This window comes from Equus przewalskii, chromosome 2 (assembly GCF_037783145.1).
Source record: "Equus przewalskii isolate Varuska chromosome 2, EquPr2, whole genome shotgun sequence".
Lineage (NCBI taxonomy): Eukaryota > Metazoa > Chordata > Mammalia > Perissodactyla > Equidae > Equus > Equus przewalskii.
Window position 1 is genome coordinate 530,179 of NC_091832.1, and position 19,430 is coordinate 549,608.

The 19,430-nt window shown below is 46.5% G+C and overlaps 1 protein-coding gene across 33 annotated transcripts in view; it reads right to left on the minus strand.

The window, feature by feature from the left end:
- The window catches only part of FGGY (FGGY carbohydrate kinase domain containing), a 377,677-nt gene that overhangs the window by 187,535 nt on the left and 170,712 nt on the right, over positions 1–19,430 (minus strand). For 19 of the 33 annotated variants that reach the window (XM_070591700.1, XM_070591684.1, XM_070591628.1 and 16 more), the window contains one exon: positions 4,510–4,638. The exons of 11 other annotated variants lie outside the window; for them this stretch is intronic. In XM_070591700.1, the coding sequence (XP_070447801.1) occupies positions 4,510–4,638 (129 nt within the window). Of the gene's footprint in view, positions 1–4,509; positions 4,639–4,732; positions 4,950–5,032; positions 5,184–6,447; positions 6,702–8,314; positions 8,501–19,430 lie in introns of those variants that run through there. 3 more of the 33 variants (XM_070591815.1, XM_070591819.1, XM_070591824.1) reach the window with 3 other exon arrangements.

The following is a 19,430-nucleotide window of genomic DNA, read 5'->3' on the forward strand; positions in this document are numbered from 1 at the left end:
CATCCCGCATGGAGGGAATGCTATTCATTCATTCATTCATTCATTAAACACGGACATGTTAAGGGTCCTCCATGTGCAAAGCACTGTGCTGGTTGCTGAGATAGAAGAATAAAATGGCACAGTGCTTTCTCTCAAAGTGTTTACAAACTAGTCAATGAGGCAAAGTTGCACACACACAACTGGGCGATATGTACAGTAATGGAAGCAAATCTAAGACATAGTGAGAGCAAAGACAACTGGGAGAAAAGGGCCTGAGACAGAAATCAGGTTGTTGTTGCCTTCAGGACAGCTGGGGTGCTAGAGCCAAGGACAGACCTGGAACAAACTTCATACTATTTTTATAAGCTAGAAAAATATCAGCAGCAGGAGCCCTGGCCAAAACCACCCCCACAAAGAGCAGACAAAGCTCCTCCTATCTTCTGGCTGGCTGCGGGAGAACTCACTGACCAGCACGTTAAGAACAAGATGTTCTTTTATCTTTGATTTTTATTCCCACAAAGTCCTTCCTCCTTTTTTTTCCAGAACTGGAAAAGCACGTGTTGAGTTTTACTTGCTTCTTTGATCTTTATCCCCCCCTTTATTCATAGAGGAATAAACTTCTCAGGACTATCTTTATCTGGATTAGGGTTAGGGTAGGGTCAGGTTTAGGGTTAGGGTTAAGGTTAGGATTAAAGATCAAGCAAGAGGGTTATGCCCCCTCTTGCTTCTTTGATTTTTAGCCTTCCTTTGAGAATGAGAATGGAGTATTTCTCCAAAGCAGATGCTGATCCTGCTACTGGTCAGAGTGTGGGGTCCAAGGCAAATCACGCCAGACCAGCACATGAAGGGACCACGGTTGTCAGGGCGTGTTTGTGCCAGGGCTGGATGGCATCCAATTCCGAGCCTCAAGCTAGATTCTCAACCTGACATTCAGCCACCTCTCAGCACGGAGTGTGCCTAACCCTTTTCTGATGTTGTTTCCAACCTCAAACCATCCAGACTCTTAAGGCAGTGAACGCTGCCTTCTGTGCCAGAGTGCCAGCGAAGGAAGGTTATGGCAGATTCAGGGAAGACAGATGGAGTCCAGAAGCCTGAGGCTCTTCTCCAACTGCCTACCCACAGGGAAGACAGTTCTGGTATCTTCGTACCAGGATCACAACGCAGAGACTTCCTAAAAGCCCCTACTTTGTGTCAGGCATTGTGATTCTAGAGAGAGAAAGTCAAAGAGAGAGAGCTTATTACCATATGCCTCCTATGTTCCAGATGCTATGCCAGCTGGTCTGACCTATTTACATCATTAGTTCTCATAACAACCCTGTGAGGGGGCAGAGCTATCTCTTACTGCAGAAGAGGGAAACGAAAGCGTGAAAAGGTATGATATTTGACCCAAGGTGCACAGGTAGGGAGAAGAAGAATTTGAATCCGAATCTTCACACTTCCTGGTCAGAGCCCTTACTACAGCATCACGTATGTCTCATGGGTTAGTTGTCTCAAATCAATACTATTAAGCTACAAGCATGCAGGCCAGGAGAGAACCACCAGAATTTTCTCTCCAAAAGGAGTGGAGCTTTGTCTGCTCTGTTCACTGCCATAATCCCAGTACCTGGACCAGTAACCATCAGGCCTGCAGGCACTCAACATACGTCTTTAGTGACGACCCAGTTGGATGGGTGCACTATCTTCTCAAGACTTTCAGGCTTATGTTCTCATCCAATCCTGATGCGGGCACAGGCAGGGTGGGGAATGAGAGGGGACCTCTGCTCTCAGGCCTCCTCCCTTTCCCAGACGTCCTGATCCTGCGTTGGCTGTGAGAGGAAGGGGACAAGAGGCAGAGGCAGAAAGAAGTACAAGTCGGATAAAACTTGGTCAATGGTGTCAAGATCCTCGCTATCCCACAGCTACTGAGAATCCTCACCCTGTGCCCTCCCTAGACACCACTGGCCCTAAAGTCAGCCCTGATTCCAAGGTTCTGATTTTGTCTTTCCACTGAAAGAACTTACTTTTGGAAAGCACAAGGGGAACCCACTAACTTGAGAGCACCAGGATTTTAAAGGGAACAAAAGGCCTCAGCCAAAGCTTCTAAGGGTAAAATTTGTCATTGAACCTCTCTGCTTTACGAAAAGAACAGGCTCATTTAATGGTCTGGATTCCCCTTAGAGCAATTCACCCAACACTCTCTGAGAGTCTGCAAGCAACAGGTGCCACAGAGGAAGTGCTTTCCCCTCCTGGGGACACAGTGGGTCCTGGACAGAAGGGAGGAGGTGTGTTTTGGTTCAAACCTGAGGGAAATGTGGGAGACTGACAAGGAAATGAGAGTCTTGATGCTCATCAAGGTGCAGACCTCTCTCTTCCAGCATGTGGTGGTCCAAGCCAAGTGCCTGTCACTGGGAGGGTGGAGGATTGAGACTGTCGCCCCAGGGGTAACTGACAAAGGAGAAAGCTTCCCTGGCCTCCAACGTGATACGGAAACTCAGGAATACCAGGGGACAGGAACACTGCATGTCTACCTACACCACAAGTTCTCTCGGTGCCTGTTCTTAAAAACCGAAATCATTACAGTCCAATCAAAACTACACAGCACCCCCATGGAAAGCGAGAGAAACACCCTTGCCCATACTCAGTACTCTCTACCATTCAACCAACCCACATGTATTATTGGCTGTTACTATTTCCCGGGCACAGTGCTAGATCCTGAACACATGACGAACAAGACAGAAACACTCATAGATGGCCGAGAATTACCCTGTTCTAGAAGTCCATGGACTATGTGAAAGAACTAGACACTGCTTAATCATCTCTCACACAGAAAACACTAACGCTCGCTCTGAAGGTTCAGGCCATTTTGCCTTGTTCTCGCCTTAATGCAACTTTATTCATTTAATAAATTTATCAAGCTCTCAGAGGAACTAGACACAGGGCTCAGCACAGGTGACACAAGATGAAAAATATGATGCCCTCAAAGAGGCCACGGTCTAGTGGAAAAGACAAGCAGATAAATCAATAATTACAACATTTACAGTAATTACAGTGTGATCGTTTCTCGCATAGGGCAGGTAGAAGCTGAAAGAAGTACACCTGAGAGAATTTCTAAATAAATCTGAATGTCCCCAGAAGGCTACACAGAGGAGAAAGCCTCTGATGTGAGTTTTCACGTCCGAGCAGGAGTGAACCATTGGGAGAAGTCAGGACTCATCCTTCCGAGATGCAAAGACACGGGGGTGTAAATGCTCGACAGCGTTCTGGGAGCAAGATTCGAGGTAAGTACTTGAAAGATAACTTTTGGCTGTCATATGAAGTACGGGCTAAGAATATCTTTCAAAGTCTCTTTGACTATGATCTATAGTGAGAAATTCATTTTGGGGCTGGCCTGGTGGCATAGTGGTTAAGTTCGCATACTCTGCTTTGGCAGCCTGGGGTTCACAGGTTTGGATCACGGGCATGGACTGGGCACCACTTGTCAGGCCATGCTGTGGTGACATCCCAAATAAAATAGAGGAAGACTGGCACAGATGTTAGCTCAGGGCCAGTCTCCGTCACACACACACACACACAAATCATCTTCATCATGGCCCAGTAAACACACACACATACATACCATCTTCATCATGGCCCAGTATACACACACACATACATATAAAATGTAACAGGAGCTCCATAAACAGTGCTTGCCCTTACTAGGTGAGATGTGCTCTGAGGTTTTCTTGTCTGGTCCATTCTATTCTGAAAATTCAGTGGTCATGACCTACTAAATTGACCTCATAAAGTCTGAACCATAATTCAAAAAAAACACTGTTAGAGAGAAAGGCTAGGAAAAAAGATATGTCTGTAGTTGAAGTGAGAAATATTAAGAATCTGAATAACCAAAAAAAAGAAAAAACTGCAGTAAGGAAGAAGAAGAGGATAGAGACAGCACACTTTACCGTATTCCTCGCCTCACTGTCTGCCTTCCCATTACAATGTGTGGAGGGACCTTGGTTTTGTTTTAACTTCACTGTCCCCCCGCACCACGCCTGGACAAAGTAAGTGTTAGGTGTCTTTGAAGTAATGAACACATGAATGCCAGGTTTGAGAGTTATTTAGGAGATGAAATCAAGACTACTCTCAAGCAATTGGATATAGGATATAAGCCAAATATATTATGAAAATAAATCAACTAGACTTGTGAGGGTTTTGGGAGTATTTTTAGAAAAAACAGTATAGGTAAGTATAGCATCATCATACCTGCCAGGTAGAAGTTAATATCTCTTTTTCAAGTTTTCTGTAGACCGAAAAACCATACAGATATTGATTCAGATCAATTTTTTTCTATTATTCTGTATGGAAAAATTAATTAAATTATAAATAAATTCTACATTTGATAAAAAGTTCTATAGTTCTATCCAAATGCCCAACTGTAAAAAGGCTTTTCATTCCTATATCTTGAATCACTAGCCTGCGATCCGTGCTTTACAAACAGGGAAGGAGAGCCTCAGCTTCTGGGAATATTCCGTGTGACGCACTGCGGGTCGTGGGCCCTGCAGAAGGGATTACCTAATCCTCCGGCGTGGGCATCAATGAGTGAGGCTGCCACTGCAACTCCAGCAGGAAGGCCAAGGTCTTTTGCTGCCTCTGGTGTGAGCCCATTTCCAAGAGAAGCTCCAGGAGGCAACACTTGGTTTCCTGGGTAGACATGAGAAAAAATAAACACCTGTCACTTTGAAAAACCCAAAAGCAAAAATACGGTTTTCTTATGAGAACCTCTCCGCACGCTTGCCTCTCCTCTGCATTTCCTCCATTTCATGGAGACAAAAGCCATGCAGCCACAGAGTCCTTCTGCTCATCTGGTGACTTAGTTGTATGTCCTTGGTTCCCATGGATCAAGCTCTGGAGTGCTTTACAAAGCCAAGAATTCTAACGCATCTTTCAAATTAAAGAAAGACTCCATTCATGAGAAATTCCAAAGGACAGAAACACAGTGGCCTCTTGAAGCCCTGGTGAAAATGGTCAAATTGTTACAAACAGGCTTTGTAACACAGCAGCTCTACCAGCACACCTCACACACGCACACACGCACCTGTACACACTCCCTGAGTAGCATATATTCCTAAGGAAGCTGAAGAAATTTAATTGTGTGGCTGCTTCCCACTGGTGGGTAAGGGAGTGAACTATTTCGCTCCAATAAAGAATTTCTCAGAAGTTTCTCCTGTTGGAAGAGAACCCAGTCTGAACCCTGCAGATTCTACAAGGCTGCTACTGGCACAGCCACAGAATGCAAGGGGCACGGCGCTCTGTGGAGTTGTGCAATGCAGGAACCCTAATGTTTCAAGTGACCTTGAATTCTTGTAGTCAGTCTGGCCTTCAGTTAAGAATTCATTGATTGTCTTGCTTTGTGTGGGTGCCAAGGCGCTCTAAAAGGCAGTCCTTGCCCCCAACCTAGTTAGCGAGACGAGATCAGGACCCAGAGAACCATGTAAGTCAGAATAGAATGAAGTGATCCATCTGTTCTCAGGCGTTTAGCAGAGGCTGAATCCCCCCACCCCTGCCAAAGAATTTATAAGCATTCTGGAACTGCAAGGAGCGGGTGGGGGTGGGCCCATGTATATGCTAACATCCCTCTGAGTGCCAAGGTCCTAAGATTCTGAACATAACGTCAGCACTGCTCACTGCTGAGGTTCCTAGCATCTGCTCACTGTCCCCTGGCGCTCCAGGGATAGGTAGGGGGCTTCGGGACTTCGGGAGGCGGGGTCAGGGTGGGGTTAGAAGGAAGCAGAGGGTGAATGGCTCATCAACCTCCTCTAATTGGGAAGGAAAAACCTCCACAACACCATTTTTATCCATTTTAGGTAATAAACTTCTTTCTCTAATTGAATTTCCAAAAAGTTTATGAAAAGGAAGCAGAAGAAGACAAACCCTGCAATGGTTTCTAGAGCTCCATTGTCCAGCACGGCAGCCACGAGGCACACGCAGAATGAGTGCTGGAAATGAGGCTGGAGAGCTAACGGGCTGAATCGTTCACGTAATTAAAATTCATCTCAATTTAAATTTAACGACTGATACTCAGTTCAGTTACTGAAAAACTTCTAAATATGTTTCAAACAACTTGGGTATGCAAATCTACTTTTTAAATGTTAATTTAAGAACGCTAAATCAAGTATTTACAATGAAAACTTAGTGACTTTGTTGGTGGTAAGCACAATGCAGTCTATACAGAAATTGATAAACAATAATGTATGCTTGTAATTACACAACGTTATAAACCATTATGACCTCAATAAAATAACTGGAAAAAAAATTTAGTATCTGAATGAGCTGTACTTAGTGGAAAATGCACACCAGACATCAAAGATTTCACATGGAAAAATGAATGTAAAATATCTCATTAATAATTTTTGTATCAATTATATGTTGAAATGTTATTTTGGATTTATTAGGTAAATAAGATTTACTAAAATTAACTTTGCCTATTTCTTTTTGCTTTAATGTGGCTACCAGAAAACGTCAGACTACGGATGTGGCTCCCATTCTATTTCTACCGCACGGCACTCGTCTAGAGGAGACCGTCAAGATGGTCCAGCAGCGCAGCGGGGAGAAGGAGAAGCTCTCGTCTGCTGTGAAGGCCCAGCTCAGCAGAAACCTGGAGGGGAACAGTGCTCCTCGCTGTAGACCGCTTGGCCCTGGGCACCAGCTTAATCATGTCACTGTGTCTTGGATCCGGCACATAACAGACAGCATTCCGCCTGACTGAGCACTTCGGTGCTACGGTCTGTGCTAAGGACACGTCATGCATTTTGTCACTTCACTGTCACAATGACCCTATGTGAAGGGTACTATGACTGTCTCTGTTGCACAGATGGATGCGGACCGTCAGGTTTACAGAGTGAAAGGAAATCCCCCACAGTCACACAGCTTACGTGTTGGAACACAGGTCATGGATTCCACACAGACAGACACCAAAACCTCTTTCGGTGCAGCTATTTAAAAAAATGTTTTCTGAGTGAGTGAAGGGATTGAGAGAAGTATTTTTAGAAGAAACATTATATATGTTTAAAAAGTAGCATCATTTGGAAATCATGCCCACTACACTGAGATTTTTTTAAACAGGGTTAATTTTTGTAGGAAGGGCAAAGTGGGAACTCTTGTTCCACCTTCATCTCTAATCTTCACAAACATAAAGGGTGTAATTTTCATAAAGAAAAGGTTCCAGGCAGAAAGAGGATTAGTAGGTGGGATACGCTTCTGAGTCTTCCGGACAGTAATTTAGGAAGAAGCCTTGGCTGCTGAGGTAAAGAGTGAGCCCTGGGCTTTCAGCCAGGAAATCCAGGTTCAAATCACATGCTGGAGGACCAAAGGCCAATTTCCTAGCAGAGGGAGCATCCTGAGCAAAGGCTAAGAAAGAAGGGAGACTGCCAAAAGGGTGCAGTAAACTGAAACATAAGCTGGGGTGGGACCTGGCAGCGGGTGCAGGGGACAGACAAGGTTGGAGAGGGAAGTGGGGACACAGTCTGCATTACAATCCAGACTAAGGTGTTTGAAGTTAATCACAAAGACTGCAGTTCTCGGGGCCGGCCGGTGGTCGAGTGGTCAAGTTCATGTACTCCACTTTGGCGGCCCAGGGTTTCACCGGTTTGGATCCTGGGCACCGACCTAGCACGGCTCATCAGGCCACGCTGAGGTGGCGTCCCACATAGCAGAACTAGAAGGACCTACAGCTAGGATGGGCCTTTGGGGAGAAGAAAAAAAAAAGACTGGGCCAACCTTTAAAAAAACAATAAAGCCTACAGGGAGCCTCTGAAGGAGCACTAAGCTGGGAGTGAGGAGCTGGGATTTGTGTAGTTTCGGAAGATCCCTCTGGCAGCTTTGTAGCATAGGACAGAGCAGGGTAAGGGGAAACAGTTGTGAAGCTATTTCAGCAACCAAAAGAAAAGGTGAGGGTCTTCATTAAGGTATTGGGAAGTGAGATGCAGAAAGGCAGGCAGCTGCGAGAGGTTTTGTCAGACAAGAATGGCAGGTCACGGTGGCCGCTTGGATACTGGGAGTATGGCAGACATGGAGACGCTGCCACCTGGATCCCCATTAAGGGTGGACTTGCTGCCCAGTGTCGGGGACTGAGGTCAGCAGACGGCCCCAAGCCGCCAGCTCCTTCAGGCCACCTTGCCGAGGGGACGCCTTTCCCAGGGCAGCCCAGCTGGTGCCTTGGCAAAGGGGAGCAGAGGGCTCTGACGGGCCCCACTCACCCCACAGCACTCTGCTGAGTCGCCCAAGGTGCTGTGGGACTGCACCCCAGTTCAACTTCTCCCTCTGCCCGATCCTGCCCCCTTCCTTCCACAGATGGTTACCCCTAATAAGCACCTTATACCTCCAATCTGTCTCGGCATCTGCTTCCAGAGAACCCAACCGAGGGCAGCGAGCCAGGCCTTCTCCTCAGCCCAGTGGTCCAGGAATGAAAATAAACATGCACAAAGATTACCATCCTCCTTTGAACTGGAACCACAGCCTTCAGGAATGGTCTATCTGGACCTCAAGCAGGAAGAGGCTTGTTTACCTAGAGACCGAAACAGCTTGGCCTGAGAGGTAGATAGAAATAGGAGGAAATCTCTGAGAAATCACCCCATCAGGCCACACTTTATCAGCCAGAGGCACACTGAGGGGACTGAAGGAGCGGCCAGAAGGCAAGCGTTAGTGCATCTTGACAACTTTTCTGGAAATAATCCTTCTTTCATTCTTCTTTCACCATAAAATTAAATTAAGCAAGCATCAGTTTTCCCAGACTTAATCAGGACTTCACAGCCTCAGGTGTGCAGTTTCTTCCAGTGTTCATTCAGCCGCCCCTTCAGGTATTTTAACAAACTTTTCAATAACCATGGTAATGCTGATGGTCCCCATGTATTTCACCTGCCCTGCACCAAGATCCTGGTGCTGGGTTGTGAGTGAAAGACGGCCTCTGACCGCAAAGGCTCACTCGGTGCTCTGTGCAGATCAGGGCTCACAGGACTACATACAAAATGCTTTCAAGGGGAGATTTACATGGTGCTCCCAGAGCACCGAGCAGGGATGGTGAGGCTGGCCCAGGCAAGTGCAGGAAATCAAGATGAAGGTGACATTTGAATCTGGTCTGGAAAGACAAGTGGCTGATTGCTGGATTCAGTGCTAGAATGCTCAGGGGAAATGGATGCCATTAGAGCAAAAGCGGTTCACTGTAGGAAGCCCCGAGGGGCACAGAGGGTTTGAGGTGTTCACTATGTTGGCCAAAAGGGCACCAGTGCAGAGCGGAGAAGTGCAGCCCAGTGGACAAGAGAGGCAGCCTGGGAGCTCCAGTTAAGGCAGCGGGCCCTGCCAGCCGACGGCATTGACACTCATTTTGTTTTTTAAGAAGATAACCCTGCAGTGTGGAGAAAGGCAAGAATGGGAAATAATTTTTCTCTTTAAAACAATCAAGCCAACTGAAAACTGCAAGCTGCAAAACATTATGTAGAGTATGTCATTTTAAGAACAACAGAGATGGCAGGTGGACCATTTGTAAAAGTACATTCCTACGGAGAAAAAACACAGAGAATACGTTTTCTCTGGATGTAGAAATTATGGGTGATTTGTTTTTTACTTTCTACTAATCTATAATTCCTAATTGTTCTACCTTGAACATACATTTCTTGTGTAATTTTTTTAAAGGCATTTTCTCCCTTAAATCTGGGCAGGGTAAAGAAATTAGGGCACAGGTATTCAGCAGAACCCTACGTAGCCATTAAAAGGAATGTGGAAGAATGAAGGGTTTGGAAGGCAGTCCAAGATAAGAGAAAATGGTAAGATGCAGAAAAGTATTCAGAGTATAATCTTATTTATGAATTTTGCTAAAGGATACAAAAACGTAAGCACATATACTTCCAGACAAATCCTAGAAAAACAGGCAGAATATTATCACCCAGGGACCGGCACTCCGTGACGGCACTTCTCCAGCCTTCGTGTCTCCTCTACTCCATGACCTTGTGTTTCCTTTGTGATCAAAACAATCTATTTTAAGTTAAAATAAAAGCAAAATTAAATTAAGGAGAATGCTGCACACCTTTTCCTGCTCCTCAGCCTGAAGCAGGAGAGAGGCCCAGGGGCAGGCCACTTGTTTCCCTGACAGTGGGCTTCTGTCCCTGGGAACACACCCCCACCCTGGCGTGTCAAAAAGCAATCGCTGAGGGCTCCTGGGCTCAAATCCACTGAGCTCCCAATCAGCTGGGCAGATTCAGTGTGAGCGGTCAAAGCTGGAGCCCGCCGTGACCTGGTGCTGCTCCTCTTCACGGGTGGGGCCGCCAGGACACCACATCTTCCCCACCAGTTTTTCAATTATCTACGACTAATGAGCACTTCGGGAACAGTTTCAGACACACACATAATCCTCCCTCCTGACGTCAGGAGCAGAAATTAATGACTGTGTGGATTGCCAGGAGACAGAAAATGCATTATAATAGTCAACAGAACTGTTATCCTCTCCAGGAAGGAGGAGGTGGGGTGGGGTGTTGTATTAACTGGAAGGTTCAGTGGTCCTTTGTATTCCCACAAACAAAGATGACATCCAGGGGAGAGTTGGCTCAAAGCCCATGGAAATGTCAGAGAGAGGTTTGGGCGTGGGTGGCATCGACCCTGGCTGCTCCGTGCTGGGCACTGGGGCGCTGGTCCCTGCTCAGTTTTGCCTAGGTCAACAGACCAACCAGATTGGCTGGGACAGTGCTAAATGACACCCTGTCCTGCCAGCAGAGAGGGTCTCTGAGTCCTTTCAGAATAAATCCGCTTTCAATCTGGTTTAGGAGTGAGGGAACAAAAACAAGAACAGGAAACTCTCCAACAGGCTGGAGTCGTTTTACAAGCACGTGGTGGTTTCTGAGTTGCTTCACGCAGGCACACTATGTGCTGGGGTGGTTCCAGAGACTGTCCAGAGACCTGGTCCAATTCTAGTGGAGCTCCCAAGTTTGAGAAGCAGGAACCCTCAGCAAACGAAACAACACCATCATGGGCTTTTGGCTGCAGCCAACTGGCTGTTGACATGGACTTGTAACATAACTGACACAAGCAGGAGCTTGACACCCCCCCGCCCCAGATTCTTCTACGGAGATCTCAGTTCACTTGGGCAGGGCAGCTCAGGGAGTTTTCCAGACCTGCAGCCACAACTGATACAAGACTGACTGAAAAACCTTCCGGTAACTCTTGCTTCTGAATGGAGTTACACGTCCACAACTAATCGATCAGAAAAATTAATGAAAAAGTCAAACTTGACACATTCTGCCACCTGTTGAAAGACATTTTCTGAGACATTCATTTGTTCACTTCCCTTCATTTCTCTCCCCCAAATAATCTCATTTTAACTAGGAATTAGATTCTTTTAAAAATTATTGATTAAACGTAAAAGTTTCTGATGATATCCACATCATTAAGGAAATGTGTACTGAGGACCTACTAAGTGCCAGGCACTCTTGTAATGCTGGAAATGCAGTAAGACAAGACTAATGAGTCCTGCGCTCAGAGGGCTTACTCTCACTAGACACTATTCCCATCCAATACCGCCTCTGATTTACACCTTGGAATTATTGTATGTTCTTCTATGTAAGTTCCCTGTTATGTATTTTTCAGATCCTTGGCCTTGTATTCTGATCTACAGTAGGTGTTTAATAAATAAACACATCACATAATTTAAATCCAATTCTGAATGATCCTGATGCTATGTTTTGTTTTTTCCCTATGTTGATCTCTCTCCTGTCAGACAGAATAGCCCAAAGATGATTCTATTTATCTCTGCATTCTTTTCCCCTCCCCCCAGGACCCAGCAGTGTCTGGGTCCTCAGTAATGTTCATTCAACTGAATTTATAGATTTTTTTAAAAAGAGAGAAGACCATAAGACACAGATCAATCAACTTAGACAAAAAGATCACATACACACACACACACGATGCTGACTACAGTTGGGTACATAAAGTGAAGACACTGTTTAAATCTTGAATGCTACTGGGACAAGTAATGCATCTCTTTGTACCCTAGATGAGAGTCACACGCTGTCCTCTCTGACTCAGGGACAACAGACTGTGTCAAGGCCTATGTAAGTGCCTAGACGATGGGCGACCAGCAGGCCAAGCTTCTCCAGGTCCAGAGATGCTACAGCGGCAAGACGTCATGGATGTCACCAGCTAGTGGAATACAGGCTCTCCGATCCTCCTTGCCTGGTCAAGTCTCATTCAAGAAGTAGACGGTGGTGAACTTTTAGATAAAAGCCCCAGATCTTAAAGCTAAGTGGATCTGAGGAAGGCAGGCAGGACATCAGGGTGTTTTAACTTGTTCTAACAAGCAACTGGTAACTATTGTAGGTCAGTGAGCTGAGAAGTGGTGTACGCAACTTGTATTTTAGGAAGATAAATATCATAATAGTAATAGCATCCATTTATTGAAACCTGTGGGCTTTCAGTTACTGTTCTTGACCCTTCTCAGCTTCTATCACCTTCGATGCTAGCAACAAACCTTTGAAGCTAGTGTTAGAATCACAATGTCATAGTTGTAGAAATCAAGGCACAGAAGGTTGCATAATTTTTCCAAAGTCACCTCTCTGATGGAGAGCATGGTCATGCTTTCAATCAGGGTTCTCAGATTCCGAAGGCTGGAATCTTCCTACTATATCATGCAGACCGGAGGAGTATCTACGGAGCCAGGAAGAATTCTCTCAAGTGCAGTTGACTGTGAAGGACAGAAAAGGAAGACATCCTCATTTGCAGGAGGCTGCCCTGCTGGGTCACATCCAGGAACATGAAGTCCTGGCATGCTGCATCTTCTAGCTCCTTCCTTTCCTATCCTAGATGGGTTCCAAAAACAGAGACTCTAGACTTCTAAACAGCCCCTGGAGACCATCAAATTCAACATACTCCTTTTGCAGTAGATAAAACTGAAGGCAGAGAGGGAGGTAACTTCCCTGGGGTCACCCACTGTGTAGCAGAGTCTGGCTGGAACCCCAGCGCTCCTGACTCTGCAGGCTCTCTCCACTTTTCCATGACCCTGCTGGGCCGTGCCACCCTGCACCCTCCCCAGCTGGAGCAGGAAGCTGCCCCAGGCCAGGGCCAGAAGGCAAAAGGAGAATAGGAGAGCTGGCAAAAATCCAATGGGTTCCAGCAGCTAGAGGCCAATTCCGAACTATTCAGAGCATAAACTGCAGTCTCTTTAGCTTGAAATCATCCACACTGACACCCACAGTGACCTAATTCTCTAGATAATTGCTGATGCCCTATTTTGCTCTCACCTAGCCTGAGGCCACCTCCACAAAGACTTTCCTGGGGAGACTCTGATTAAGCGCTCTCTCCTCTGCCATCCCACAGCACGTTTCTTGGAATTACATCATTCTGTTCTGCAGAAAGGCTTGCTCCTTGAGCCTCGTTCTTCCATTTTAGACTATCACCTTCTTGAGGGTGAGCTCTTTTCAGAGATGCATTCACTGGAGGCAGGGGTTTAGCAGAGCACTCAGGAGCTCAGGTTAGGAGGCAGTGAGCTTAACTGGGGACCCTCATGGGGCAGGTGACCTTGGGCAAGTGATCTACTTTTCCTGCTACAGCTTCCTCACCTGTAAAAAGGCTATAGTAATGCTATTTTTCCTTCAAAGTGCTTATGAGAATCCAACAAAATAATACATAGAAAGTTCTTTAGGATGCTGTCTGTCACATGGCAAACTGTTGATGAATGTGAGGGACTGTTTTGGCTACCATGACTTGGTATTCTGGTGCGCTGGACATGGGTCGGCACATAGCAGTTACTCAGTTCATTGTGGCGAATTTATAAAGCGTGGGGAGTGATCCTTGATGTCACAGCACGTGGAGATATATGCTTTTGGGGTCACGAGAGCAAACCACAGAACCCGTGAAAGCTGTTCAAATATTCACAGTGAAGGAATTCAGTTTTCCAGCACGAAAAGCATCTCTGCACGGTCATGGATCCACGGTGGTCTCCAGAGTAAAATGTTCTAGAATGGTAGAAGCTGTTCTCTTCAGAGTCAGTGTAAGGACCAAATGTTCGTTTCAAAAGGAAAAATCATTACTTTGTCAGCAAAACCCTTAACTGTTAGGATGACCAACGCTTTCCAGACCCAGGCAAACTGCTCTGCCATGGAGCGGGCCCCACTTCTGGGGAAAGGCAAATGTGGGAGGTATATGAAGATATTTTAGCTGTCACTGTGCTGAAGATATCACCAGATCTAACACAGCGCTCTTCATAGTTGTGTTTTGTTTTTTCACAATCCAGTAAAAAAAAAAAAAAACAACATACAAAGAAAACTGGGAACTGACATAGGCTTCTCAATTTTTCATTTAGTCCCATGGATTTACTAAAACAAACTCTAGAGTCAGGATCGGGGGACAGAACATTATATAGAAAGGAGACAGTCTCAACATAAAGGACATTTGCATCGTCAAATGCATTTTCTCTTATTTTCTCGCCCATCACACACCAGCGCACACTCCGGCGGGGGCCAGTGGTGGCCTCTAGCCTAAAGTACTGTGTGCACACTGTGGGTTTACAAAATGACGACGGCCCCTAACAGAGGGTGGACCTGCAGGGTATGGAACAGCAAGCTCTCACATGAAAAAATCAGTGAGTCGGGCTGGGGTTAGCCACACAGCATCAAACATGTGGTGCTCTGAAGGCATCTGGGGCTTTTCCATGATGTAGACCAAACATGATTCAGGTAATTGACCAAATTTTTCACTTCCCAACCAGATGTCTTACTTTCACATAAATGAAACCAATCTTGTACTTTCATGTGCAAACAAGCTAGACAGAAATTCACCTCTGGGGGGCAGAATTAATTGCTTATTCTCAATGAATACTAAATTACATATTATTTCTTCTTTTTTTCCAAATATTTTACGTTTGGAAAAGGTTTTCCACTCTTGTTTTGAGAAGTATATATTTCATCTTGGAAATGTCCCGTCTTTTTAAATGTTTCTTCCTCTGTATGTTTTCTACAGAGAGGCAGTGTGCTACAAGGAAACGAGTGTGGATTTGGGAGTCAGGATGAAGTGAGTTCTAATTCTGTGCATATTGCCATCCCCAAACTTTTAAGGGCCTTGGAGAAAGTTACTTCAAGTCTCTGAGTTCAGTTTCTTCGCAGATATCAATCAGGAACGTGTGTCAAGGGCACTGGGAAGACTTGAGAGCGAATATTCACTCCTACAACACGAGCTGGGCGCCTGCGGTGTGTGTCTGTCACCGGGAGACAATGGCGAACCCAGCGCTGTCCTCCGGGGTCCGTCAAGGACACATGGCAGGCACTCAGGACGGGGTGCTATAAAAATCATGCTGAACACACTGAATGACACACATGCTTTCCAGCAAAGGAGCGCCTTCATTCAGGACCTTTATGGAAGCATGAGCAACTCCAAATGCAGCTAAGCTTTAAGAGGAGTATCAAGTTTGTAAAAGGAAGGACCTGTCGAAAGCTTTCCTCTCTTTTACTGCTGTCAAGCCCACACTGGAATTTGCTCTCACCCTGTTTGTTTAAAGAATCTGTGTGGTTATCACTGACCCTCCACCTCCTATGCCGTTGCCCTGACAACCGACCCTTTACCAGACAGAATGTGGGAAGCAGACAACAACAGGTCCCTTCAGTCGGGTTTAGGAGGCAAAATGCTACAGGACAGAATCAATATTCAAAGACCAGGATCTTTGTGTTTGAGATCCTTCAAAGCAGTTCCGAGCACCCATCTACACACACGTGGAGGAGAGAGGCTGGCGCAGAGAACTAAGCTGGGAGAGAGGCTGCCCTGCAGAACTTACCTGCTGGGTAACATCCACTGTGTCTCAAGAGCCGGGTTACAAATACAGACCGCACGTAATGACCAAGTGCTGTCTGTGGTTGTCGTTTACCCTGAGGTGTTAGATTCTTTTATCACTAAAGCCCAGAAACATCTCAAATATTCAAAGAAACGAGATGCGGCTGTGGTTTTTAAACTTTCTTCCAAGGACCAAACCTTTTTTCCAAATGGAATCCCATACAGACTCCAGTATATAAAGCTGACCTGGTTTGAGTAGGGATGGAGCCCTGGCCCTGACGCCCAGGGACAGCCAGATCGTGAGGGCCCTGACACTCAGGGACAGCCAGGAACAGAGGTATGAATCTAGAGCTTAAATCTATGGCAAGAGACCGCCAATCTGGAGGCATCGGAGAGGGCAGGGGTGGAAATCCAGAGCCGTAAAGCTTGAGCCCCTTCTCTTAGGCTTTACTAGGGTACAAAAGCTCAAGGAGCAGAAAGTGTCCACCTTTAGCCACAAAGACAATGATCTCATGGTGGGTGAAGGAGGACGCCGGCACTGCAGTACTCAAAGGGGGCTGTGGAACTTGCCAGAGTGGCAGTCGGCCAAAATGTCAGAATAAGGTCCCTGAAGCCTCCCCCACATGGCCATGGGAACCCAGCCAGGAAGATTCCAAAGCTGACGCTCTCACTAGTGTCACTTCCGTCTCCATCTAGGCCACATGTGCGTGTGTGAAGAGGGGAGGCTCGTGGAGATTTGGGGGGAAACACCTAAGCGATAAGAAGATGGAGCTTGCAGCTTTGTAAATGAAACAAAATCTAATTTCTCCATTTTGAAGTCTCCTTCTTTGGACACGGGACCTGGGAGATTGAACGGACCTTAAGGAAAATAAAAAAAAAGAAGGCTGGCCTGAGCCCAGAAGTGTCACCAGCCATCTCATCCTTCCACAGTGGCCACAGAAACGGTGCCCAGAGGGAGCATCGAGGGCCGCGGGAGCCACCCCCATCTCCAACACGCTTCAGTCCTGCAGCTGGGAGGAGAAGCAGACACGGACGGGGCGGGACCCACCCCCTGGAGCTGTTTCCAGGGAAAGACTTTCGGGATTGTCCAGCCTCTGAAAGGTGATCGAGGGTGGACCTCCACGGAGGGGGGCATCCACGAGGCCAGGCCACCACGTCCCAGCTTGCATGATCAGAATTGACTTTTTTTAAAAACAAAAATCAGGATCATGAAACTGTTACACACTATGATTTTTCTTCAGTTTACAAAGATAATACAACTTCGGTAGAGACAATTCAAACAATACAGAAAGACAGGAGAAAAAGGCTTCCTCTTAATTTTCCTGCTCCCATAACCACCACTGAAATATTAAACAATACTAGAGAAGAGACTTCCAAAATATTAAGATACACAAGGATTTAGCTCATGTAAAAGGGATCATATAAGTACGCAATTTTATGGTCTGCCTTTTTAACTCCACGGTACGTCACAGACATGTTTACTCGTCAATTAGTGCATTCTTTTTGAAAATGTGTCCTCTTCTCTTATTTAGATGTGCCACACTCTTTAACCAATCCCTTAGTATTAGACACTTAGTTTGCTTCTCTCAAAATAAAAACAAACCCAGACTTAGTATAGAGAGACCCAGTAAGCACTACTGTAAGGGGTAGAGGGGCTTTTGCAGTAGGTAAGGGGAACTATGACAAGGAGAGTGCTGTGACCATAAGACCTGCAGTGTCTCAAGGGTTAGACAAAAGCTCTTTCTACTAGAGAGCAAACGAGGCTAGGAAGAACTGAGTGTGGGAGAACGGAGTGAAAGCGTGGCGTGATTGGACGATAGATCAGAGGTGTCTTACCCCGAGGCCAGTCTATTTTGGGGGAGGGAGCTGTGATAGTGACTGGGCCATGGCGTACCCAAATATTTGGCCAAACATTATTCTGCGTGTTTCTGTGAGGGTGTTTTTGGATGACATTAACACTTAAATTGTCGACTGAGTAAAGCAGATGGCCCTCCCTAATATGGTGGGCCTCATCCAATCAGTTGAAGGCCCGAATAGAACCAAAGGGCTGTCACCCTCCACTCCCAGTAAGACAGAATCCTTCCTGCCTGACAGCCTTCCAACTGAAACGTGGGCTTTTTCCTGCCTTCGGACTTAAACTGAAACATGATCACTTCCTGGGTCTCGAGTCGACAAACTTCAGACTAGAACGACACCATCGGCTCTCCTGGGTCTCCAGCTTGCTGATTGTAGATCTTGGGACTTGTCAGCCTCCACAATCACATGAGGCAATTCAATATAATGTCCACTCACACCTCCCCATAGTGGCCTGTTTCTAGGGAGAACCCTCAACAATACAGGACTCTCACGGAGGGCTATCGCTGGCTCAGGCTGAGGGTGGGCCAAAGGTCAGGGGCCTGGAGGGAGAAAACAATTGCAACCAAAGTTTGGTTTACAAGTATTTTATTCCAATTGATCAGTGAGGTCAAGCAGTTTAGCTAATCATTCACGAGGCAAAGAATGGGCCTTTGGAGGGTCTGTGTCCTGCCCTGTCATAAGAAAACAAGAGGGGGCGTCCAGGAGGCTTATCAGAGTGCTGTGGGGAAGACGCTGCCGTGCAGTAGGCCGTGTCCTGGAACACAGAGCATGGGGGCATATTATCACCCTTCACTGTTTTTCAGGAGCACAGGGCCCAGATAAAACTGAACACTGTCATTTCTAATGATCCTACTATACGTAATACTGTAGAGAGTATCTGTGAACACATCCTTGCCCGCATGGCGCCACAGCTGGAGGATTTTAGGAACGTGGGCACCTCTGTCATCCCCCACTTAACAGCGGAAACCATAAATAAGTGTGTAATACCCTTCAGCCCAGTAGCTCACACCCTCCGGGAACCAGTGGAACAAGGCAAAAGCACGAACACTTTTCTCTAGCCACAAAAATCCGACCTGAAACTCCGAGTCCCCTTCCTCAGGCGGGCGCGCCCTAGACCCCTGGCTCAGGCCCGAAATAGGGTAGCAGGGGCCCAGTGCTGAACTCAGACACGCCTAGGGCCAAATGCACGCCTGTAGTTACCAGCTGTAAACATCTGGGCTATATTTTTAACTGCTCTATTTCTCCCTTTATAAGCTGGGAAGAAAAGTACATAAAAGGGACACTGTGAAAACGAGCGAGATGACAAAAGTGAAAGGGCCCAGCACACCACCTGGCACTTAACTGATTTTCCATAAATATTTTGTTTTCCTCTTTTTCTCCCCATATGGAGGAAATTATACAGGAGCAAATAACAGTACAAGGGAAGGGGACTAAGTTGTGCCCATCCCAGCTGTGATCTAAGCATGGTACAAGGTCCTTCCCAGCTCGGACATCATCTAACTCTTATTCGCTCTGAAGGGCAGGAGGGCACACGCATACTGCAGATGAAGACACCAAAGCACAGGATGGACTTGCCCCATGTCCAAGCTCCACTGCAACTCAGAAACACTGGAGGGAGGACTTAGGAAAGCCCACTTCCTTCCCATCAGCCAACACGTGGAAACGCTGACATCCCGGCGCCAGAGGGCAGCTGTTGGCACTTCCCCTCCTTCTGGGAGAGCCCCCTCTCCCAAATGCTGTGCTTGCCAGCTCCCGAGGAAGGCTCGCATGGTTCTCCCCAGGCCCAGAGGCGGAGAGCCAGAGCTGCAGACCACGCCCCAGAACCCTGCTGTTTG